Raw genomic sequence first — 26,542 nt, 5'->3', positions numbered from 1 at the left:
TACCTTTAGCCCTAGTCGGCCAGCAGTAGTATATCAAGCACGCCAGAAGAATGAGCGTCCCTGTTTCTATTGTCATAAAGTAGGACATATGATTAATGATTGCTTCCTGCTTAAACGCAAACAAGGGATGCCTCTTCGTGCCAAGCCACCAACAGGTGTTGCTCTAATTCGTACGGTTAAGAGGTCGGCAACAAAACAGGTGCCTCAGGGTAACTGTAGTTTGAAAGTCTCAGTCCCCGACCGCAGTTATGAACCATTCATTTTCGAGGGGTTTGTGTCCCTAACGAATGACGAAGCGTCTCAGCGACCGGTTAAAATCCTTAGAGATACTGGTGCGGCGCAGTCGTTTATATTGTCTGATGTGTTGCCCTTATCTGACGATACATACTGTGGTTCCAGTGTGTTAGTGCAGGGTATTGAAATGGGTTTTGTCGCAGTGCCATTGCACTTTGTGAAAGTACACTCTGAGTTAATCAGTGGAATATTCAGAGTGGGGGGTACGTCCTATGTTGCCAGTGAAAGGTGTGACCTTTAAAATGGGTAACGATATTGCCGGAGGAAAGGTAGTACCCGAATTGGAAGTATTGGATAAAAGTGACCACTCTCTCTCGAATGAGCTGGCACAGAGTTATCCACATGTGTTCCCTGCTTGTGCTGTCACTCGTGCTCAGGCACTACAAGAGGGTGACGAGAGATTTGTCGAACACTGTTCTGTTCAAAGAGGTTGATCAAGAAGATGGATTGTGTGATACCTCTGAGAAGCTGATCACCTCTGACAAACAGCCCAGGAAAGAAGCAAAGAACGTTGAACTTATTGCTGATGCAATACAGTTACCAGTCACTCGTGAGCAGCTGATTGCTAACCAAAAGGTTGACAACAAGCTTGCTAAATGTTTTTCTAGTGTTGTCTCATTGGAAGATGTGAAGAAGAAGAACGTGGCTTACTTCATTGATGGTAATCTCCTTATGCGTAAATGGAAATCCCATGTTGACGCGGATGGAGATTGGAATGCTGTTTACCAAATAGTGATTCCTACAGCCTTTCGACAAAATGTGTTATCCCTTGCTCATGATCACCAGTGGTCTGGTCATTTAGGAATCACAAAAACTTATGATCGGATCCATCGACATTTCTTTTGGCCGGGTTTAAAACAAGATGTGGCTCAGTTCTGTCGGACATGCCACACATGTCAGATAACAGGAAAACCAAATCAGGTTATTCCTCCCGCTCCTCTTTGTCCCATACCTGTCATAGGTGAACCATTCGAGCATGTGGTGGTTGATTGTGTCGGACCGTTACCGAAGACAAAATCGGGTAACCAGTTTTTGTTAACGATAATGTGTATGGCTACAAGATACCCCGAGGCCATTCCTCTGAGAAGGATTACAGCCCCGGTAGTGAGTAAAGCCTTAATAAGATTCTTCACGACATTCGGGTTACCTAGGGTGGTACAAAGCGATCAAGGAACCAATTTCCTATCCAAGCTCTTCAGGCATGTGTTAAAATCCTTGTCAATTACGCACCGTGTGTCAAGCGCCTATCACCCAGAGTCTCAGGGTGCACTTGAAAGATGGCATCAGACACTGAAGTCTATGCTACGTAAATATTGTTTGGAATCTGAGAAAGATTGGGATGAGGGAGTTCCTCTAGTTTTGTTTGCTGCTCGTGAAACTGTGCAGGAGTCCCTAGGTTTCAGCCCGGCTGAACTGGTGTTTGGTCACACAGTGAGAGGACCAATGAAAGTCCTTAAAGAACAGTTCTTGTCCCAAGAGTTGTGTACCAGAGATGAGAATGTGTTGGACTACGTTAGTCGCTTTCGTGAGCGCCTACACCAAGCTTGTGCTCTCGCAAAGGAAGCTCTGTCTTCCTCACAGAGGAGCATGAAAAGACACTATGATAAAGAGGCTGTTTCTCGTCCACTACAGCCAGGTGACCAAGTACTGGTGTTATTACCTGTTCCAGGATCTTCACTGTCAGCTCGTTTCTCGGGTCCTTATTTAATTGAAAAGAAAATAAGTGAAACTGACTATGTGCTTCAAACTCCTGATAGAAAACGCCAATCTCGTGTGTGTCACATTAACATGTTGAAAGCTTACCACGCCCGACCCAGCACACAGTTAGAGAGTTCAAAAACAGAGGAAGGTACTGCTGTCTCCTCTGCTACTACTGCTATGATAGTGGACTGTCATATTGATGATGTTGATGGCTTGGAGTTGCGCAATACTCAGCAGCAGTGTGTTAGATTGCCCAACTCAGAAATGCTGCTGTCTATCCAATCCGGTCTGGTTCATTTAACGGATGGACAGGCCAATGATATTGTGAGGCTACCACAGTTTTCCAAGTCTCTTTAATGGCGTTCCTACTCGCACAAATGTGTTGGAACATGACATTAATGTTGGAAATGCTACACCTATCAAGCAACACCCATATTGTATCAACGCTTCCAAGAGGAAGATACTGAGGGATGAGGTGAGATATTTGTTGGAGAATGACCTGGCTAAGCCAAGTTCAAGCCCTTGGAGTTCTCCTTGCATTTTGGTTCCTAAACCTGATGGTACGTCCAGGTTATGTACGGATTATCGAAAGGTAAATTCTGTCACAATGCCAGATTCGTTCCCGTTACCCCGACTGGACGACTGTATCGACACTATTGGTGCTGCTAAGTATGTAACCAAGTTAGACCTTTTAAAAGGTTACTGGCAGGTTCCGTTAACTTCACGTGCTTCTGAGATTTCTGCCTTTGTGACCCCAGACAACTTCCTACAGTACTCAGTTATGGCTTTTGGGATGCGAAATGCACCAGCCACTTTCCAACGACTGGTTAACTCCGTATTAGCTGGCGTTCCTAATTGTAGTGCATACCTTGATGACCTAGTGATTTATTCGTCTGAGTGGTCAGATCATGTTGACTCGCTAAGGGTAGTATGTGAACGGTTGGCAGCTGCTTCTCTAACCCTGAACTTGGCAAAGTGCGAGTTTGGGAAGGCTACTGTTACCTATCTCGGTAAAGAGGTTGGCCATGGACAGGTGCGCCCTGTTGGTGCCAAGGTCTTGGCTATAACTGCATTCCCTGCACCTACCACCAGACGAGAGCTACGCCGCTTTTTAGGGATGGTTGGCTACTATCGTAGCTTCTGTAAAAATTTCTCTGCGGTAGTTGCTCCATTGACCGATTTTGCTTAGTCTGGCTAGATCATTTGTGTGGTCCCCTGATTGTAAGAGAGCTTTTGAATCAGCGAAAGCACTCTTATGTAGTACACCTGTACTTGCTGCTCCAGATTTTGAACAACCGTTCAAACTTGAGGTAGATGCTAGTGCCAGAGGTGCTGGTGCTGTTCTACTGCAGCAGGACAAGAGTGGAGTGGATCATCCCGTTTGTTATTTTTCACGTAAATTTAATAAATGTCAAACAAACTATGCGACAATAGAACAAGAAGCTCTTGCTTTGTTGTTGGCTCTGCAATACTTTGAAGTATATATTGGTTCCAGTGCCCTACCCGTAATTGTATATACTGACCATAACCCCTTAGTTTTTCTCCACCGAATGTACAACCAGAACCAGCGCCTTATGCGTTGGGCGCTGATTGTACAAAATTATAATTTGGAGATCCGCCACAAAAAGGGTTCTGATAATGTGTTGGCAGATGCATTGTCTCGTGTGTGAAAATTATTTCTGAATGTTTTGCAAGGTTGTTGCTTTGTTGTAAGTATTCATTGAAATACTGTAGTCGCAACCCCTAGGGTTGCTCTTTTAAGGGTGGGAGTGTTACGGATACAGTTACCCTGTGTGTGTGTGTGTGTATCCTGTTTTTTTTTTCTCTCCTTCTCTCCTCACAGGTGAAAACCATCACTCCCCAATCAGTCAACAATCAATCATCAATCAGAAGACACACCTCCTCCTACTTCCTATCCTATCACAGTTCCTTCCCCATGGTTTAAAAACCCCATCATTTGTTTGTTCTAGAGCTCAGCTCAATCTCTCTGTAATGCCATGTCTGTAGGTCTCTGTTTCACTCTCGCTTTGTGTCTTAACCTCTCTTTTGTTTAAAGCACTTCATAGCACTTTGTCATCACCTGTGAGTATTATTTTTGGTTATGGTATTTGTTTGTTGCTGGTGGGAAAAGGGGGAAACCAAGACAAGTCGCCCATGGGCATACACTACCCGTAGGTGAACTTTGTTAAATACACTAGTTAGAACTGGGCGGACCACCCACTGTATTTTTGGTTAGTTAGTTAGCTGTTGTTTAAAGTAGGCTAGTCTAGCTTAGGGGTGTTTTTGAATACTTATTGTTTCTTTCCTTGGGTCCAGCTCAGCCCCTTTTCCTGCTCCCCCCATTACCGTGTGTTTATAAATAAACCTAGAGTTTGACGGTAGATTTCTGTTGTGGTTATTTCGTGCACACTTTTACTTTGTCACAATAATAATTTGCATGAGTTATGTTACGGGTCTCATTACCATCCCCCCCTAGACTGTCGGGCCAAAAGGGATTCGTAACAAGCACATTGGAACACACATCTAAGAGAGCTGACAAGACACTCACCCTCTTCCACCACTTAAGAACACCCACCCACACAAAACACAAATGTTTGTAATAGACAACATAAACAGAGGGTCGTGCTCCATTTCCAGAGTGGTAATTAGCCAGTCTGGCTGTGCTGTGCTGTGCTGCTGGAGCCTTTTGGCCTTCCTCTGCCCTGTAAAGTCAAACAACTGTGGCAGTGCAGTCAAAGCACCTCTGGAATGGCTCCATGCTCACCCCAGCCTCACCATGGGAAACAGGCCCTACCCTCTTCTCTCCGGCCTGCCTCGCATGGTAGCCCCATCTGGACCTCTTAAGACAAGCGTTCAGAAGAGAGGGCGGAGTTATGGCCACCCTGCCCCACCGAACACACACAGCAGAATCCCCAGCATCTTGAAAATGTTATGCCTGATCTCTGATCAGTCGTAGACCAGAGTTAAACGTAATCCTTTTGAGTGCTCAGTGTGCGACTTTCCCTTGATTTGTTAAATAATCCAAGGAAGTTCAACATGGAGATTGAGCAGTAGGAAGTGTTAGTTGTATATTAGTCTGTGAGAGCCAGGCAGGTTTGTGTTGCTGCTGGGTCATGGTTTTATAGTTTGGCGACAAGTCATTTAACTTCAATAAAGCACCGAGTGAGGACCACCTGAGCATGGAGCGGACATTGAGAAACAGACAGCGTCCCAGCTGCTGCTGAGCTAATGGGCTCTAGGAGAGAGGCTGGGCCAGGCTGACCGTAAACCTAATGGGCTCTAGGAGAGAGGCTGGGCCAGACTGACTGTAAACTAATAGCCCAGCTCTCTAGCTCTCTCTGAGCCCCAGGTACTATCCCATAGACATTCACATCTATGGGTATGTAGCTTCTCTCTGCTATGGAGCAGTTCCCTGGGTGCTGTGGATGGCGGTTGACTGAGACCGCAGATGAAGTGGCTACTTAGAACTCTCATCCCAAAGCACGGAGCCTTTACACATCCTCAAGTGGCTTCATCAGTTAGAGGTGTTTTATTAGACAGAGGCAGGATGAAAAGTGTGTGTGTGTGTGTATGCGTGTCTGCAGGCAGCACACAGAATGTGTAAACCAGGTGCTTTAAAATGTCACTGACAGCAGCACAAAGAGTATGGGAGAGTGGAGAGGAAGCAGTCTCCCGTCAGGTGGGACAGGTAGCAGGACTCTACTCCAACAGACAACAGCAACCTGTCAACACAAGTAGGGATGAAGAGCCCCATCTCCTCTGGTAGACAGACTGCATTGGGAGACCTAAAACGTTCCTGGAACAGCCCACATGGCCCAGGCACATCATAAGTGTGCCAATGGCTCCCTAACTTAAAGGAGTGTGAGGGGTAGCAGGGGATGTAAACTGGGGTTTAAACAAGCCACCCTGAACAGCCCCTGTAACTGGTAAAGGAGGAACCAGGAGGTACAGTACTACTCGTGGGGAAGGCACAGGGTCACTGGGTTTGAGGCCTCTGTGGTTTAGTCAAATACAGAGCTAAGCGCCTCTTACTCAAGGGGGTACCCGTGTAATTTGACTGAGGAGAAAATGTGTGTGTGTGTGTGAGTGAGCGAGAAAGGACAAAGAGAAGATATGAATGAAGGGGAGACAAAAAAAATAGTTCATGGTGGGATAGGATGTCAGGAGAGAAATTAAGGAAAATGAGTGTCATTATGCCAAAAATGGGCAGACAAGAGCAGAGTGGGAAAGGCCAGGTCATTCCTCACATTCCTGCTGACTCAGGAGTGGAGGGAAGCAAGGAGGGCAATCAGCAACACACAGTCAGGGACTGGGACAGAGACAGACAGGCTCACACAGATGACACATGGGCTGGAAGCATGTCCAGAGTAGGACAGGTTCGAGGGCGCAGGCAGGAGAGGAGGAAATGAAAATGCACGTGTTCACTTCCACGCAGTGTCTCTCTCACACACTTCCACCACACAGGGCGGTCCCTTTATCCACAATGAGCTTTTTGCTGTGTTAATGCTATAATTTTATTACATATCCCAATATGCTGCCAAGTCCTTAACTAGGATTGTGTTTTATTTAGAGTAATTTAGAGATTTATTTGTTCATTTTTCAGATAACAAAGAGCGCCTGGAGCCGGAGAGACAAACCAGTGAAAACAGGTGAGAGCTAGGCTACAACTATAGCACAAATTAAGCACACCAAATACTCCACCACATGCTGCCTGTGTGGGAGGGAGTCAATCACATTAATTTATGTTGATCAAGAAGGAGGAATGCAATAAAAACTTTCATCCCATGAACAGAGAATGTGACGGACTGCAGATGGACGGTGGTCTGGCTGGCATTACCAGCTGTCCAGATTAATTACCCCAATCCTTACAACACAGACATTTAGATCACAAGATGAAACAATAACTTGTGATCATTAGGACAGACTTTTTCCCCACGCCAACAGCACGTTACTAAGTAACAGCATCAGGTGGGTTCCAAAGTCTCCAACTGGCCAACATGTTCACAAGATTTAACCTAACGTCAACCCTGATAGGTCCAGACATGCAGGGCGAGAAAATGACTGTTGGCAGCAGGCCAGCAGCTGTAACCGTCTTTCCCTCCATCTGTCCATTTGGAAAAAGGGGGAAGAAGGAAAAGAAAAACTTGTGCCAACGACTGGGCCGGTACAGGAAAGTAATGAGTAATAGAGCAAATAAAACATACCTTTGACTTGGGCGTCTGCCAAGAAAAACACAAAATAACAAAAAGAACCAGACACGGACACACAGTTATTTCACTTTTGACTCCTAGGTGTGTGTAATCGATACAGGGAGCCCACTGTAGTGGTATACAGTGCCTTCAAGAAATTCATACCCCTTGACTTATTCCACACTTATTCCAGAATTCTAAATGGATTAAATAGACACACAATGACACACAATGTCATAGTGAATGATTGCATTTACATAATCATCCCCACCCCTGAGTCAATACTTTGTAGAAGCACCTTTGGCAGTGATTACAGTTGTGAGTTTTTCTGGGTAAGTCTCTTACAGCTTTCCAAACCTGGATTATTATTTTCAAAATTCTTCAAGCTCTGTCAAATTCGCTGTTGACCATTTGCTATACAACCATTTGCAGGTCTTGCTGTAGATTTAAGTAAAAACTGGGCCACTCAGGAACATTCACTGTCCTCTTGGTAAGCAGCTCCAGTGTAGATTTGGCCTTGTGTTTTAGGTTACTGTCCTGCTGAAAGGTGAATTCATCTTCCAGTGTCTGGTTGGAAAGCATACTGAACCCCTAGGAATTTTCCCTGTGCTTTGCTCCATTCACTTTCTTTTTTATCCTGAAAAAGTCTGGTCCTTAACAATTACAAGCATACCCATAACATGATGCAGCCACCACTATGCTTGATATTTGAAGAGTGGTACCCAGTACTGTATTGAATCGGATTTGCCCCAAACATAACACTTTCTATTCAGGACAAAAATGTAATTGCTTTTCCACATTTTTTGCAATATTACTTTAGTGCCTTGTTGCAAACATGATGCATGTTTTGAATTGTTTTTATTCATTACAGTCTTTCTTTTCACTCCGTCAATTAGGTTAGTATTGTGGAGTAACTACAATTTTGTTGATCCATCACAGCCATTAAACTCGAATCGTTTTAAAATTACCATTGGCCTCATGGTGAAACCCCTGTGTGGTTTCCTTTCTCTCTGGCAACTAAGTTAGGAAGGATGCCATTATCTTTCCAGTGACTGGGTGTATTGATACACCCTCCAAAGAGTAATTAATAACTTCACCATGTTCAAAAGGATATTCAGTGTCTGCTTTTTTTGGTTGTTATTTTTTTACCCATCTTTGCGAGGCATTGGAAAACCTCCCTGGTCTTTATTATTGCATACAGAGGGAATCCGTGCAACTTATGTGACTTGTTAAGCAAATGTTTTACTCCTGAACGGATTTAGGCTTGATATAAAGGGGTTGAATACTCTACTGACGCAATACATTTCAACTTTACATTTTTTTAAATTAATTTGTCATTCTAAAACCCAAATTCCACTTTGACATTATGGGGTATTTTGTGTAGATCAGTGACACAAAATATCAATTGAATCCATTTTAAATTCAGGCTGTAACACAACAAAATGGCGAAAAAGTCAAGTTGTGTGAATACTTTTTGAAGGCACTGCATTTCTATAATGGAACACACCGATATGTAGCTATACCCAAAGGAATCATGTGTTTTTACATTGGAATTATTTTAAATTCTGCTTATTTCAAGGTTTTATTTAACATTGATTTAACCAGGTTAGTCAATTAAGAACATATTCTAATTTGAATTCATCCTGTTAGAATACCCAGCTTTGGTGAAGGCCTTGTCTGCATTAGCATTGGACCCAACACAGAACTTTTGACATGGGAAACAAAATGCTGCATCTGCAGTAACCAAGTATGAACCAGTTGCCCTTAAATTTATGTTTTTGGACTGAGAACCTGCGGCTTGGGTAGGATTCTAGGCTAAGCTGGGCTGGCTCTTCTTTTCCAAGATCGTCAGGAACAGTTGGAGGGGGCTGTCAAGCCATTATCCTGGCAACGCTTGTGGAAGGGTGGGTAAGCTCTGCAAGCGGAACTAGCTGGAGCTCCGCAGCATCGTCGCTGCTGGATTTGCTGGCGGCCTTGGTGATTTGATGCTGCTCCTCATCACTCTCCTTCTGGATTTGTTTGGTGAAGCCAATTTGTGATATATATTGTGGCATATTATCTGTTTCGAGCTAGCAAAATAGGCTAAGGCTAATAACACTAACACTTTACAGCTAGCTAAGAAGCTAACTGTAGTGGTGAGGAAAAGTTGAGTGAAGCAACTTCAACAGTAAGCTTGACCACACCCTTATAAATCTAAATCAAATATTATAAGTGGAGGCGTATCACGTTATTCATTTAGCCTACCACAGATGAGTTTTCCCCACTTTTTATTGAAACCCAAAGGAGTGATTCTAAACCACCCTAGTGGCTTTCCACAGCCCCCATACACCCACTGAGACGCGCTCTGTCCATTGTGCTAACACAGCAAATGACAGGTTGCCGCAAAATCTGTCTCAATTTTTAATTTTTTTTTATATAGGGACATAAAACCAAAACTGACAGGGGCACACATTTCAACTGAGGGGGCTATGCCCCCTTTCGCCTCCTTGTGGAGCTGGGCCCGCCCACGCACGGAACTCATCATAACAGAGCCTGCATGAAGAGGATCACTTCTCTATCCCCCTTTCATCACTCTTCCGTCTTTGTCTCTGTTACCCCTCTGAAAACAATGGCTGCACAGTATAGTGAGGTATAATCTGGCCCTGGGTTATTCAGTGCATATTAAACTCCTTTATTTCCCATTGGAAGCTACAGGCTGGGGCCAGGCAGGAAACCAAGTCTTTCAGCCGTCTCATATGCCATAAGGCTCTTATATACTATGATCATATTTCCATTTGAAATGGGTGTGGTATGTATTACTCATGTTGTTTGCCAGTGGCATTGGGGAATGGTTTAGAAGGTTTCCCTGTCTGTTATGATGGACTTTCAGTTCTCTTTTATGACAGCTAACAGCTAGCTAGTGGTGGGATGCCAAGAAAATAACATGATAAGAGACCCTCCAGTTATATACGTAACTTACCTCTACGGAGTCCATCGCTCTCAACTCTGTTTGTTTGTTCCGGTCTATCTCTCGGTTTGTGCCAGGCTGGCTTCCTCAGTGGCAGCTGGTAATCCGCTCTGACTCGGCTCTGAGGAGTGTGCCATGCCCTTATAAGGACAAACTAACTCTGGGCCTCACACTGGAGTCTGAGGCACTGATCCAATCTGCTGCTTTGCTACACTAACCCCCGTTCAGGAAATTATTACACCCCCAATCATACACACAAACACCCACTTTTCATCCTTTGTTTTGAATATGTTTTCAGCCGTAAACACTTGAGCTCTTACTGGATGCCCATCAGGATGTCTACCCAAACCACACGTTTGATATACCCGTCAAATGAACAAAAACAGTTGAACTGGAATTGATACATACTTTTTCATTGACCAATACGCGCGCACACCCGCTGTCAGTCAAAAGTTTACCACACACAACCTTGAGGGTTTGTTGTGCTCTGAGACCGGGCTTGGGGGAGGAGGACTCCTTCCAGAGGTAGGCTGTGATGTAGAGTGAATACAGGCCAGAGTGGAGTAACAGCAGGACGTTGCTCAGGCCGTGTGATTGTAAGTCGCTCGGTACCTTGGGGAAGAAGGTGGCTGGTTTTTCTCTACCCTGACATACAGCAGAGAGACACTGTCTCTGCCTGCCCGTCATCCTACAGCAGGGATGGGCAACTCCAGTCCTCGGAGGCCTGATTGGTTTCACACTTTTGCTTCAGCTAACACACCAGACTCAACTAATCATGATCTTCAGTTTAGAATTCAATTAGTTTAATGAGCTGTGTTTGCTAGGGATGGAGAAAAAGTGACACCACTTCAGCCCCTGAGGTCTAGAGTTGCCCATCCCAGGCCTACAGGGAGAGTGACCAGAGCATGGCAATATGTATTTTCCTCTGTGGTTAAGACCTGGACTGCACTGGCCAGAAGTGTTGAGGCACAGAGTTCAAGACAGCAGCACTGTACTGAACTGTATGTGATCGCAACACCAACACCTCCATGTATCCCTTGCCAAGCCACTCTTCTTAGTGTCTTGTCCACATGACTTCTGACACTTGGCCATGCAGATAATTTGTGATCAACTTTTCAACTAAACCTTGATACCATATTTACTATAGCTTTGCAACAAGCAAGCTGAAACTGCTCAAGAACTACCCTTGAGATGCAGTCCTCGCCTGACCTCATAATCTGAGATTTAGCTATAAGGGCATCATTCTGGAGATAAGTAGGTGACACAATGTAACTAACTATGTGGTACCATTGTTGTGGTGATATTAAGGCTTGGACTAGTATGTAGCTGCTCTGGTTTGTTTTCCCTACTGTAGTGTTTCACCACAGACCGGCAGAGACGGACATGGGCTTGGTGCTTTATTCCGTGGTGTCCTCAGGAGCCTGTCCCCAGCTGGCGGGCATTATGAGCAGGGCCTAATTGACAGCAAGTGATTGGGCTACTTCAGCGGAATTACTTTTTGGACAAGTTTGAGGTTTTCATTCCATGGAAATGTGCCATTAGTCTATAAGAAGTTGACTCACACGGGGCTGCATGCCTTTAAAAGGCTGTTTATTAAAAAGTTATAAGCTCATTTTAACCACAGTACATTAAGTAATTTGACACGTTTCCCATAGGCAGTGAAACAAGGCTTCCAGCTCTGCTCATAACTTCAGATCTATGGTGTATTTGACGGAGGAAATAAAAAGGGTTCAAATGTCACAGGATCGCCTGCCTGCCTTTTTTTCCTCGGCCTCCTCCCTCGTCTCTTCTGTCTGTGAGAACCACCTCACCTCCGTTTCCTAATGCGCCACCTAATGAACCCCTAACTGCTTGGATCTTGAGGCTCCACCTTCCTTTCCCACCAGTGTCATGGTGATCAGGACAGAACAACCCAGGAGAGCAGAGTGGTCCAGCAGAGAGCTATATACTGGCTACAGAACATTCAGTACTGTGAGAATAGTGTCTCGGCTTAGTTAACGCTCCTTTCTGCACAAGTGTTGTTTTTGTTTGACCAAAGTGACGGTTATTAACCTGTGCACGACAGTTTTCAGTTTGAAAAATGCACATTGGTACAGGGAGCCCTTACTAATCATCTGGACGTGTCCCTGTCTACACCTCCTTTCCTTCTCTCTCTCCTGCCATACAGTACCTTCATAAAATATTTACACCCCTTGAATTTTTCAAACTATTGTAACATCCTGAATTTAAAATGGATTCGAATTGGGATTTAATACCCCATAATGTCAAAGTGGATTTTTAAAATATGTTTTTATGACTACCTAGTCTCTGTACAATGATCTGCAAGGTCCCTCAGTTGAGCATTGCATTTCAGACACAAAGACCAGGGAGGTTTTCCAATGTCTCGCAAAGAAGGGCGCCTATGAGTAAAAATTAAACCTTGAATATCCCTTTGAGCATGGTGAAGTTATTAATTACACTTTGAAGGGTGTATCGATACACCCAGTCACTGCAAAGATACAGGCATCCTTCCTAACTTAGTTGCCGGAGAGGAAGGACACCACAAAGGGATTTCACCATGAGGCCAATGGTGATTTTAAAACAATTCGAGTTTAATGGCTGTGATAGTAAATGTAGATAATCCACAATACTAACCTAATTGACAGAGTGAAAAGAAAGCCTGTAAAGAATAAAAACAATTCAAAACATGCATGTGTTTGCAACAAGGCACTAACGTAATATTGCAAAAAATGTGGAAAATAAATTACATTTTTGTCCTGAATACAAATTGTTATTTTTGGGGCAAATCCGATTCAATACATTACTGGCTACCACTCTCCAAATATCAAGCATAGTGGTGGCTGCATCATGTAATGGGTATGCTTGTAATTGTTCATTAAGGACCAGACTTTTTCAGGATAAAAAAAAGAAAGTGAATGGAGCTAAGCACAGGGAAAATCCTAGGGGTTCAGTATGCTTTCCAACCAGACACTGGAAGATGAATTCACCTTTCAGCAGGACAGTAACCTAAAACACAAGGCCAAATCTACACTGGAGCTGCATACCAAGAGGACAGCGAATGTTCCTGAGTGGCCCAGTTTTTACTTAAATCTACAGCAAGACCTGAAAATGGTTGTATAGCAAATGGTCAACAGCGAATTTGACAGAGCTTGAAGAATTTTGAAAATAATAATCTAGGTGTGGAAAGCTAAGAGACTTACCCAGAAAAACTCACAACTGTAATCACTGCCAAAGGTGCTTCTACAAAGTATTGACTCAGGGCTGTGAATGATTATGTAAATGCCATCATTCACGATGTCATTGTGTGTAGATGGGTGAGGGGAAAAACATCTATTTAATCCATTTTGAGGCCAAAGGTGATTAAAACAGTTGGCTGTGATAGGCCAAAAAAATGAGGAAATCCGGAAGCCAGCCGCACCAAAGTGTCGGAGGACACACCGTACAGCTGGCGACCGAAGTCAGCATGCATGCGCCCGGCCACCACAAGGAGCGCTAGAGCGCGATGGGACAAGGACATCCCAGCCGGCCAAACCCCCCATAACCCAGACAATGCTGGGACAATTGTGTGCCGCCTCATGTGTCTCTCGGTTGAGGCCAGCAGAGAAACTGCTCGGTCGTGGCCGGCTGCGATGCAGTGCCTCAGACCGCTGCGCCACTCGGGCGCCCAACAAACCATTTCTGTATGGACCTTGCTTTGTGCATGGGGGGCATTGTAATGTTGAAACTGCTCCCGACAAACAGTTCTTGTGCTGACGTTGCTTCCAGAGGCAGTTTGGAACTCGGTAGTGAGTGTTGCAACCGAGGAAAAAAACATTTAAGAGCTTCAGCACTCAGCTTTCACATTCTGTGAGCTTGTGTGGCCTATCACTTCATGGCTGAGCAGTTGTTGCTCCTAGACGTTCGTACTTCAAAATAACAGCACTTAGTTGATCGAGGCAGCTCTAGGAGGGCAGACATTTGACAACTCTCCGAGTTGGGCATCTCCGGCGCGGCCCACGCTTGGATTGCGTCCTACCTGACAGGTCGCTCCTACCAGGTGGCGTGGCGAGAATCTGTCTCCTCACCACGCGCTCTCACCACTGGTGTCCCCCAGGGCTCGGTTCTAGGCCCTCTCCTATTCTCGCTATACACCAAGTCACTTGGCTCTGTCATAACCTCACATGGTCTCTCCTATCATTGCTATGCAGACGACACACAATTAATCTTCTCCTTTCCCCCTTCTGATGACCAGGTGGCGAATCACATCTCTGCATGTCTGGCAGACATATCAGTGTGGATGACGGATCATCACCTCAAGCTGAACCTCGGCAAGACGGAGCTGCTCTTCCTCCCGGGGAAGGACTGCCCGTTCCATGATCTCGCCATCACGGTTGACAACTCCATTGTGTCCTCCTCCCAGAGCGCTAAGAACCTTGGCGTGATCCTGGACAACGTTCTCAACTAACATCAAGGCGGTGGCCCGTTCCTGTAGGTTCATGCTCTACAACATCCGCAGAGTACGGCCCTGCCTCACACAGGAAGCGGCGCAGGTCCTAATCCAGGCACTTGTCATCTCCCGTCTGGATTACTGCAACTCGCTGTTGGCTGGGCTCCCTGCCTGTGCCATTAAACCCCTACAACTCATCCAGAACGCTGCAGCCCGTCTGGTGTTCAACCTTCCCAAGTTCTCTCACGTCACCCTGCTCCTCCGCTCTCTCCACTGGCTTCCAGTTGAAGCTCGCATCCGCTACAAGACCATGGTGCTTGCCTACGGAGCTGTGAGGGGAACGGTACCTCAGTACCTCCAGGCTCTGATCAGGCCCTACACCCAAACAAGGGCACTGCGTTCATCCACCTCTGGCCTGCTCGCCTCCCTACCACTGAGGAAGTACAGTTCCCGCTCAGCCCAGTCAAAACTGTTCGCTGCTCTGGCCCCCAATGGTGGAACAAACTCCCCACGACGCCAGGACAGCGGAGTCAATCACCACCTTCCGGAGACACCTGAAACCCCACCTCTTTAAGGAATACCTAGGATAGGATAAAGTAATCCTTCTCACCCCCCTTAAAAGATTTAGATGCACTATTGTAAAGTGGCTGTTCCACTGGATGTCATAAGGTGAATGCACCAATTTGTAAGTCGCTCTGGATAAGAGCGTCTGCTAAATGACTTAAATGTAAAATGTAAATGTAAATTTGACGAACTGGCTTGTTGGAAAGGTGGCTTCCTATGACAGTGCCACGCTGAAAGTCACTGAGCTCTTCAGTAAGGCCATTCTACTGCCAATGTTTGTCAATGGAGATTGCATGGCGGTGTACTCGATTTTATACACCTGTCAGCAACGGGTGTGGCTGAAATAGCCAAATCCATTTTCTGCCTCCCATTCAAAACCACCATGTTCTCAGTTTCCAATTTCTTTGTTCCTATTGTTTTCAGACCTTTACCTCCATATTTGATCCTAAAAGTATTGCACAACACATGAGGGGAGTTCACACCTACATGCAGCTTAGAGCAACCATTGTAATGCTGTCATAATGTATTTACATTAGAGTAGACAGGCACAAAAGAAAGAGGACCCCTCATCATTGTACACCATGTCACAAGCTTTCTAAGCAGGCCTGGTTCTTTGCTCCTGTTGATGTCCTCTCTGAAATCCCTGATAACAGCAACTTGGTGCATGATGGGTAGCCCTACTCCAAATATGGAACATGTATTTAACCTCACAACACAAGTCTAATTGAATCTCTGCATGACATATTTGTTGGACTTACAACACTTTCATGCGTGAGTTCCAAATACCTCTAATGGTCGCCCCAGCGCGAGTTGTTTTTATGCACGTGGTGTTAGAATGTTCTCTCCGTTCCAGAATGTGATTGGTACGAAACAGTACATTTAATCATTGTTGCCCTCAAACCAAGGCACGCAGCCTGTTTTTATTTATAGGCTGATTTCAATGAGTCAATTTCAAATTATTTTAAGTTTTTTTATTTTCTAAGAACAGTTTGAATTGAGGTAATATATAATATAATAATAATAATATATGCCATTTAGCAGACGCTTTTATCCAAAGCGACTTACAGTCATTTGTGCATACATTCTACGTATGTGGTGTGGTGTGTTCCGCCTCATTCATTTACAAAAGTATTAATTTTACTTTTGCGGCCCAATTAATTTTTTGACATTTCTGACCCGGACAAAATTCCCCAAACAGTTCCCAATTTTTTGTGCAGTTCAAGTCTGCAGACATTTTGCGCATCTCCCACACACACACAGTCTTGTTGCCTGCATCGCAGTATTAGCCGTTTTCGTTACCAATAATAACTTTGGAAATGTGTGCGTTTCTATCAAAGTGCCTTATTACGTTAAAATACTTTCTATGTGATTTGCATGTGGACTTTACGTCCAATTACAAAAAATACCCTTTTCAGTAACTATGTGGCCACTGAGGGCAGGTTCGATCAGATGGAAAAAATATCTTCTTATACCACTTGGTTGTTCAGAGTGCATTCCACAAAGCTGTTTATCATGTCTGCCTTATCCAATGCCCCCATTGAGGTTATAGTCAATCACAGTCTGGTTTGATTTCTCTCTCCCATCAGCTGGTCCACCTTCCCTGTGGCCGACATGGTTGCTGTTTGGACAGTGGAGGACATGTTTGTCATGCCACTTTACTGCCAGCTGTTGACCGTTCTCCTCCCCTCTCTGCATCTTCCTGCAGCCATCAACTTCTTGTTTGACCTGACTGTACCACAGGCCCCTGTGCTGTTGGAGAACAGATGCTGGAAGAGTGTTGGGACTGCTCTAACAATTGTCCACATACAAAGTGTGTCCTTTGCTGAGATGAGGAGCCAGCATGGTCCTCATCATGGACCCGGACACCCCAAGCACCTCATACTCATCAATGCATAGATCCTTGTGTGGCACAAAAACTCAACCAAACGTTATTGCCAGGCTGGTAAGAACATTTGTTATTTTGTATAACGGGTCATTTAGGATGGCAGTAGCATTGTTGACGAAATGCAGGCATCACAGCAGAACTAGGAAGCGGTCTTGGGAAAAGAGGTTGGCAAAGGAGGGAGTTGCAAACATAGGAGCTGTGCTCTAGTATTCTCTTAGGGAGTTCTTTACTATCCCTGTGAGAAGGATTATCCTCAGGAAGGTATACATTTCAATAATTGTGGTTGTCCCCCCCCCCCACTCCTGGCTCTCTTCTCCTGTAGTGCAAAGGTATAGTGATTGGTCTCTACAAGAGGTCGACCGATTAATCAGAATGGACAATTAATTAGGGTCGATTTCAAGTTTTCATAACAATCGGAAATCTGATATATATATATATATTTTTTTTTTCTTTTATACAACTTTATTTAACGAGGCAAGTCAGTTAAGAACACATTCTTATTTTCAATGACAGCCTAGGGGGTTAACTGCCTTGTTCAGGGGCAGAACGACTGATTTTTACCTTGTCAGCTCAGGGATTCAATCTTGCAACCTTACGGTTAACTTGTCCAACGCTCTAACCACCTGCCTCACGAGGAGCCTGCCTGTTACGCGAATGCAGTAAGAAGCCAAGGTAAGTTGTTAGCTAGCATTAAACCTATCTTAGAAAAAACAATCATAATCACTAGTTATAACTACACATGGTTGATGATATTACTAGTTTATCTAGCATGTCCTGCGTTGCATATAATCGATGCGGTGCGCATTCGCGGGAAAAAGGACTGTCGTTGCTCCAACGTGTACCTAACCATAAACATCAATGGCCTTCTTAAAATCAATACACAGAAGTATATATTTTTAAACCTGCATATTTAGCAGGCAATATTAACCAGGTGAAATTGTGTCACTTCTCTTGCACCCAGAATCAGGGTAAATGCAACAGTTTGGGCAGCCTGGCTCATTGCGAACTAATTTGCCAGAATTTTACGTAATTATGACATAACATTGAAGGTTGTGCAATGTAACAGCAATATTTAGACTTAGGGATGCCATCCGTTAGATAAAATATATAACGTTTCCGTTTTTCACTGAAAGAAAACGTTTTGTTTTCGAAATGATAGTTTCCGGAGTCTACCATATTAAATGACCTAAGGCTCGTATTTCTGTGTGTTATGTTATAATTAAGTCTATGATTTGACATTTGATAGAGCAGTCCGACTGAGCGGTGGTAGGCACCAGCAGGCTCGTAAGCATTCATTCAAACAGCACTTTTGTGTGTTTAGCCAGCAGCTCTTCACTGTTCTTCAAGCATTGAGCTGTTTATGACTTCAAGCCTATCAACTCCTGAGATTAGGTTGGTGTAACCAATGTGAAATGGCTAGCTAGTTAGCGGCGTGCGCGCTAATAGCGTTTCAAATGTCACTCGCTCTGAGACTTGGAGTAGTTGTTCCCCTTGCTCTGCATGGGTAACGCTGCTTCGAGGGTGGCTGTTGTCGATGTGTTCCTGGTTCAAGCCCAGGTAGGGGCGAGGAGAGGGACAGAAGCTATACTGTTACACTGGCCATAGTAAAGTGCCTATAAGAACATCCAATAGTCAAAAGGTATATGGAATACAAATCGTAGAGAGAAATAGTCCTATAATTACTAGAACTACAACCTAAAACTTCTTACCTGGGAATATTGACTCGCTGGAACTAAAGGGACTAGCCCAAACCATGAAAAACAGCCCCAGACCACTATTCATCCACCAAACTTTACAGTTAGCACTATGCATTAGGGCAGGTAAGGGTTCTCCTGGCATCCACCAAACCCAGATTCGGCCATCGGATTGCCAGATGGGGAAGCGTGATTCATCACTCCAGAGAATGCGTTTCCACTGCTCCAGAGTCCAATGGTGGAAAGTTTTAACTACCAAGCTTAAGCTTGTGTGCAGCTGCTCGCCATGGAAAACCATTTCATGAAGCTCCCGACCTTGTGCTGAAGTTGCTTCCAGAGGCAGTTTGGAATTCGGTAGTGATTGTTGCAACCGAGGACCTGTTCTGTGAGCTTGTGTGGCCTACCACTTCGCAGCTGAGCCGTTATTGCTCCTAGACATTTCTACTTCACAATAACATAACTTACAGTTGACCAGGGCAGCTCCAGCAGGGCAGAAATTTGATGAACCGACTTGGAAAAGTGTCATCCTTCAACGTGATGGTGCCACGTTGAAAGTCACCGAGCTCTTCAGTAAGGCCCTTCTACTGCCAATGTTTGTCAATGGAGATTGCATGGCTGTGTGCTCGATTTTATACACCTGTCAGCAACGGGTGTAACTGAAATGGCCGAATCCACAAATTTGAATGGCAGGGCACATACATTATATAAAATTATATAAAATACATTATAAAAAAGTATGTTACGAATTCCTAACGCTAACATTGGCTAGGTGGCTAACGTTAGCTGGGTTAGGGGTTACGGTTAAAGGGTTGGGGTTAGCTAACATGCCCAATTATTCTCAGGTGTGTAAAAAATAATCTACAGTTTAATTACACACAACAGAATAAATAAAGCAGGGTATATTTCACACTCACCATGTTGAAGCGACGGTTCATCCGATGTTGAATATCTTTCAGCTGACATTTTCAGTATTTAGGGTAACGTCACAATGACAGGTAAAATGTTAACTCAAAAAGGAAGAAAAAGACGGCTTTTGATTTGGAAACGTGCTTCAAACAAAGAACCAGGCGCGTTAAACGTGGGGACCCTATGCATTTAATAAAGCAGACCAGCAGAATATAAATGCTGGCAACAATTGTGTCCCAAAAGACAAGTCCCCCATTCACGTGTCGGAATTGATGATCCACCTGCTCGAATATTTACGGTTTCTTCCAAGCAACTTTACATAGAAGTTGTCTTATCACAATGCAAATTCCTGCCACAAAATAACTTTTGGATTACGTTAATAAGAAACGACTGGAGTGCTCTAGAGATGGAAAAACATGTACTTTTTAAACTCTGTCTTTTATTACTTCTCTCTCCTAAAACCTTTATAATACGAGAACCGAGTATGAATCAGAAAGCGCGAGCTTTGAATCCAGAATTCCCACTACTGCTAGGTCTGTCCCGCCCATTCAATAGACTCCTCGACCAATTGAAAAACAGATATTCAAAACTAACACTGTGGATGGATTGTTTGTCAAGAAGTAATTAATTATTTTTGCAAAAATCTTGCTTATATATAAAAAATAAAAATAGATTACATATTTTCTCTTTGGACATGCAATAGTGTTATGTTGTACTTAACATTTCTCTACTTGTCAAAAGTTAACTAATATTTAGATTGATCCAATATCTATATATGGTCAATAAAGTAAGCTATAATATATGTAACTTGGAAAGTCCTGTTATGCCGAAATGTGCACGGGGGGAGGGGGCAGGACCGAGGTTGGGAAACCCAGCTATAGGATGTCAACCTCATGCATAGACAAATGAATATGCTGAATTATGGAAGTTTCAAAAGGCAGTGGCACAAATAGCTGAGTAGAGTGCGCCCACCAGTGGACAATATGAGAACTACCTGAAGGCAATCGCCGATGGCCACCCTTGTGGGGGCTAAAGTGCCTTCAGAAAGTTCAACATCAGTAGCTCTAAGGAAGGGGAAAATAGAGTACCATTGACAAAATACTCATTTGAATCGTGCAAAGCTCACTCTGGTCACACTGCAGTAACCAGCAACATATGTGATATGTGCAGTTTTTACATGTGGAGGGTTCAAAGCATTATAGACAATTTTGATTCTAGGAAAATAGCGGTGATTAATACTTAGTATTGAGGACAATCTTTTACATTAACAGTCATCCACAAGCACCAAAACATTGATACTAAGGATTTATTAAAAGTATGAAGATAATATCACAAAGCATACAAAAACAAACAGTTCAATAGGTGCAGCCCGAAATACAAATAATGCTTTGATACTGTATGTGTCATTGATTTTGCATTATTCAGTGAAGAGTACAATTTCTTTGTGGAGCTTTAAGATTTCTTACATACCTGTACACATTTTACATAGGTTTGTCAAGAGTATATTAAGGTGGGTTTCCTAAATTCTATACAATTTATATTAAAAGTTTAAAAGATTACAAAAAGCTGAAAGTTATATTACAAACTATTGGAATCATTCAAATATTTAAGTTTCACTCTTTAGACTTTAAAAAGAAAGAGCAACTGAAACCTACAGAAACACACACACAGGCAATAAAGACTCTGGTCATGTTCCAGGAGGACTACATTGCATTGCATCAACCACTGGTTTGCACCACATTTTCTGATGCACAATCTGGCATCAGATTGTTATACAATTTGTGGTTTGCTGATATGTTAAACACCTTCCCAAGTGTAGTGAGATCTGGCAGGCATTGGCAATGTAGCCAGCCAGTAACGCCACCACTGTTAGAGTGACAGACTACCGCACACAGAAAAAGCCTTTGGTGATTGTCTGCAGCTCTTTCCAGACAGTCTTGCCCTCACTCATCTTCCTGTTCTTTGTTTTGCTTCTTAGGCACCTATAAATGAATGTTGATACTGAAAAACATTCAACTATAAACAAATAATTATAGCCACCATAGAGGCTCTAAAGACATAAGGATTATTTACCTTTGATGGCCCTGCATTCCTTGGTCCTTTAATCCTTGGTCCCTCATTGTTTTCTCTTAGGGGAGGTCTGGCAGATGGACACAACATATTTCATTACATTTGGAAGCCTTAGCACTATATTATACAAAAGAGAACACTTTCAACCCTAGTTCTGTAACACAAGACGTAATCCAAATATGATGTACCCAAACAATTTCAAATGAAGTTGTGCCAAATCAAATTAAACACATGTTAAGATTACATTATTACAGCAAGTGTCATTGTTCTTACCCCACAGCTGCTGCAGAGTTGGATTTGTGGCCTTCACTGAATAGCAAGTGGCCCCCCTCTGCCTCATTCCCATACTGGGGCCTGTTCTTCACCTGAGGATCACAGTTTGAGATCTTCCCTGGAATGGGTAACACACTGTGGATTCTCTGCCATTCATTTGGGCTTTGCACCTGGGGCTTCTCTCTGTCCAGCCCATCCAAGGGGACCACTTTAGACGCAAGCATGTGCACACACAAGATTTGATGTAAAAATTTTACATGGGTGGATAGATGCAACCCAAGCAACATCGACTTTGTTTTAAAGAAATCAGTGATCAGTTCAAAAAGATTGTGCATTGGTGAACGTGGGGTTCAGTGTCTTACATTGGTGCTTAAGTCTCCTCTGCACCTCAGAGGAGCTCCATCCACAGCTCTCTTTGAGAGGAAGAGATGGTTTTTGAAAGGACACTTTGTTGACCTTATCCACTAAGGGAGTCGTGCGAGGTCGGAGGTCACATTTATCCTGTAAACAAAGTGTCAGGATATCCCCAATTACTAGGTAATTACTATTGAACAGCATGTTAGCACAATGAAAATACTGGAGTAATTGCAATGTTAATACACAGGAATGGGAGCAAAGTGTTATCAGATTTTTTCTACCTCTGTCAAAACATCTGTTTTCTCCCTCATTGGTAATGTGACAGGACTATTTGACCTTAATGGCATACACTATTTGAACATGATCTACATTATACAGCACCATCTCTTGCACTGTAAATAATGTACCTGGTGGTGAAAGACAACGGCCTCCTCCAGGGCTACTCCACAGAACTCACAGGGAATGACCACGTCTCTCTGTAGTGGACTGGCAGGTGGACTGTAGGAAAGCGGGGAGACTGAACGGGGGAAGCTCGGGGTGTCAGGTGGGATGTGCAGAAGACCACCAGCACCCCTAGCAATCCTGCCATCGTAGCATGGAGATGGAGGTTGCTTGCTGAAAGATGCAAAGGCTGAGGCAGGACTACAGCCAGTCTGAAAGACAACAAAGACAGGTGTGAGGGGAAAATAATGTATTTCTGCTAACCAGATAGGTCGTGGCTAGCTACCCTCAGGTGATTACCACATGATACACACTATCGATCAGTCCTGAGATGGATAATTACTAACTGTCACACATAGTGGCATTCCTCAATAACTATTTACATGAAATAATTATGTTCTTAAAGGGGATGGGGGAGATACCAAGTGCAAGACACAAACTGGACAGTGACCAATAATGAATTGTTTTTGTGTTGTTTCTGCATGTCAGTTTGTTTTAGATAGATTGTTTGCCTTCGTGCTAAGTTTGTGGATCCCTCTGTGAGAATGAATGTATGTGGATTTGTGTGTGTGGGGAGGGAATGTATATTGACTTGACTGAGTTCTGTAGAAAAACAATGGAAAACAAATAGTCAAAAACAAAAATAATAATTAACTGTACTCAGGAGGAGATTCTAGGAAACTAGTCCAGAGGGAGCAAACAAGAGCAACGAAACAATGTGCACTCAAAGTAAAGAAATAAGGGGCATGAGTTTATAACCAACTGCTGCTCGCATGTAAAGGAAATTGATTCCCTGGTCAGTTCAGGCTCAGCCTCCATGGCGTTAGCGTGACTTGTAGGCAAACAGCAAAATATCCTTCTAACCTGGTGTAAAATGAGGTCCTCTTCAGGAAACAGCTTCTCACAGAACTCACAGGGTAACATGGTGTCTACATGGGAGAAAAAGAGCAGAGAAATAATGGGTAAAGTAAGAAATATGATTTTATGCCAAACGTGTTTTTAAATCACGACAGGGTTGAAGAAAGTCCAAATGTAAAAGGGAGAGGAGGGCAACATACTGTAACAATATCAATCTCACATGAAAACAAACAAGGACAATAACTGGTATTTTAGTTGATCATCTGACCTGTCTGGTCATGTTCTGATGCTGTAATGGTGCCAGTGGTGATATGTTGGTAGTTGTTATTAGGGGGAGAGATAAGAGAGCCGCTGCTGGACATCCTTCCAAATTTGTGGTCCCAGACATCTGTCCACAATGCCCCCGCTCCTCCCCCTACATCCCCTGTGTCTCCATCACTCTGCAGGCTAAGGGCCAGAAGGTAGTCCAGGCTGGCAGAGTCTTCTCCCAGTGGTTTGTCTGCAGGCCATGCCAATGATGCCATGCTGTTATTGTTGTTGCCCAGCACTGCAGCTTCCTGTTCCAGCACTGGGTGACAACACATGAGATGTTTTTACAATCACACAAAAAAGTTATTCAATTAAACAGTTTTCTACTTTAATATAGGTCAGGGCATTTTATCAATACCAGACTAAGTTGAAGTAAATGTGTGTAATTTTTTGAGGGTAATGTGAAAACTTTGCATGAGCCATTGGCAGGCTTACAGTGGCTGAAGTCTGTATTCCTAGGGGCAATGTTCCCCCTTCCTCCCTGGCCCACTTGCCCCCGGGTGCTGTTGTGCACTCTGGCCTCCAGTGGCCGTGGTAGGGCCCTGCGGTCAGACGCACTGGCGTTGTTGTTCTTGTGGCCTTCTCCCTCCTGGGCCCTCAGCAGGTTACGGATGGAATGAGATTCAAACCATGTTCCTGGAGACTGGGTCTCTGCTGGGCTGAGAGTTGCCCGGCTGTTGTTTCTCTCTTGAGGTGGTGTGAGGCTACCACACAAGGCTGGATGGACAGCTTGCTCCCTCAACATTACATTGCACTTGCAGAATTGACAGGGCTCTGTGCGCGTCCCACAATAATCCTCATGCTCCTTGGACTGACTGAAAACCAGCTCCAGTTCACAGTACTGACACGGCACCATCCGCTGATTGCACTCAGATCTCTGGAAAAGAGGTCAGATGAAAATGCAAAGAAATACATAATCTGTGACCATCACAAGGTCTCCATTCTAATACAAGTTGTACATACCTGGTGGGATTCCATGAGGCTTTTCTCAATCTTTAAACCGCACTTACATTTCACCTGAAATTAAAATAAAATGTTTGTGAAGCCTCCTGTATAACAAATGTACAGAAACTTTGGGATGATGTTCACTCAAGTATCTAGTTCAGCCACTTCCCGGCTCCAACCCGCTCCATCTTTAGCACCATACCTGCATGTGCTCCTGTTCCTTGTGCTGCTGCAGATCTGAACGGGGCACTGGCTCTTGGCATACATCACACAGAGCAATATTCCGGCGACAGTGACTCTCATGAGTAGTGAAATTAGCCTCTGGAATGTCATGCTGACTAGAAAGTGAGAGAGACGAAAAGGAGCAAGAAAGAGGAGTCAGACAGAATGTATCTATTAACATTGTGCCTACTTCTCAATTTGCCTGAATCTTCATACACTACATGAACAAAAGTATGTGGACACCTGTTTGTCAAACATCTCATTCCAAAATCATGGGCATTGATATGGAGTTGTCCCCCCTTTGCTGGTATAACAGCCTCCACTCTTCTGGGAACATCGCTGCAGGGATTTGCTTCCATTCAGCCACAACAGCATTAGTGAGGTCGGGCACTGATATTGGGCGATTAGGCCTGGCTTGCAGTCGGCGGTCCAATTAATCGACAAAAGGTGTCCACATACTTTTTAAAATTTGTAATAAAAGCGTACTTACCAATTGGCACAGAACTGTGTGCTTTCATTTGCCATGGCTTGCAGGGACATAAAATGGGGGGAAAAATAGGATACAATTGCCAAGTGACATTCGAAACTGGGGTGGCAACCAATCCACTGAAGAAATCTGTGGCATCAAAGATCTCCTGTTATACCTAGTTCGTTAGATAGCAATTACTACCCACATTATTGCTAGCTAGTTCTCAGTATTGTTCTCTAGTTCTCTCCCCAAAATAATCGTATCGTTAAACGTTCGATAATTAGCACACAGGCTAGCTCGAAAACGTTCCCATTTTGTACCGTCATTTGGTTGACAATGACCAAGCAAATATGCAACGTAGTTAGCTATCGTTTCTGTTCAATGCCGATAGCTTCGATTTAGCCACATATACCCTTATCTATGAATGAGAAAGTTACATACCTCCTGCTGCTGTGACTTGGTCCCTTGTTTACTTCGCTGGTAGCTAGGCGTTAGTTGGCTAGTAGCTAGCTAAAGATGAGGCTTTAAATCGCTGTTTTCAATAGCTAATGTCAGAATAAACTTCGAGAGACAAGAAAGCCCTTATGCTGCTTACTTTGTTTTAGTTTCACCCTAGCTAGCTTTCTGATTTCAAAGATAGTTCATGCAAACCATGTTAGCAAGCGTTTCCTGAAAGCAGCTACCAAGTGACGCCCAAGTATCTAGTATCTGATTCGCTAATCGAAATACTGTTGACCAATGAGACCACCACCCAAAACGGTCAACAAACACTTCGTCAAAATGAATAGTATTTGTGAATGTTGTCTTCGGACATTTAATTGACCATGTTGATTTTGATAACCAATAGCCTAGGACATATTGATGGGAATGGTTGTTAAAAGTAGTAGATGTGATCTTATGCCAGGCAGAGGGAGAGTGGAAGCAGTGAATGGTCAAGATGGGTTATTATCAAGAAAAGGTGTCATTTAGTCTTTAAAAAAACTCAACCATTT

General features: G+C 43.8%; 1 protein-coding gene across 2 annotated transcripts; it reads right to left on the bottom strand.

Annotated features, from left to right (window-relative positions):
- Window positions 1-20,898: 20,898 nt before the first annotated feature.
- On the bottom strand, window positions 20,899-26,275 carry LOC118358370 (TRAF-type zinc finger domain-containing protein 1-like). Of its 2 annotated transcripts, none has more exons than XM_035736126.2 (12): window positions 25,992-26,271; window positions 25,572-25,608; window positions 25,062-25,197; window positions 24,878-24,931; window positions 24,350-24,791; window positions 23,874-24,173; window positions 23,612-23,676; window positions 22,714-22,959; window positions 22,312-22,450; window positions 21,950-22,157; window positions 21,680-21,746; window positions 20,899-21,588 (listed from the first exon to the last, which is right to left on the bottom strand). In XM_035736126.2, the coding sequence occupies exons 2-12, from the start codon at window positions 25,604-25,606 to the stop codon at window positions 21,550-21,552; spliced, it is 1,731 nt and encodes a 576-aa protein (XP_035592019.1). In that variant the 5' UTR covers window positions 25,607-25,608; window positions 25,992-26,271; the 3' UTR covers window positions 20,899-21,549. The 2 variants fall into 2 exon arrangements, with proteins under 2 accessions (XP_035592019.1, XP_035592020.1); XM_035736127.2 differs by having other exon boundaries at window positions 21,404-21,607; window positions 25,992-26,275.
- Window positions 26,276-26,542: the final 267 nt, after the last annotated feature.

This window comes from Oncorhynchus keta, chromosome 25 (genome assembly GCF_023373465.1).
Source record: "Oncorhynchus keta strain PuntledgeMale-10-30-2019 chromosome 25, Oket_V2, whole genome shotgun sequence".
Classification (NCBI taxonomy): Eukaryota; Metazoa; Chordata; class Actinopteri; order Salmoniformes; family Salmonidae; genus Oncorhynchus; species Oncorhynchus keta.
This window is presented reverse-complemented; position numbering and strand designations above follow the sequence as displayed.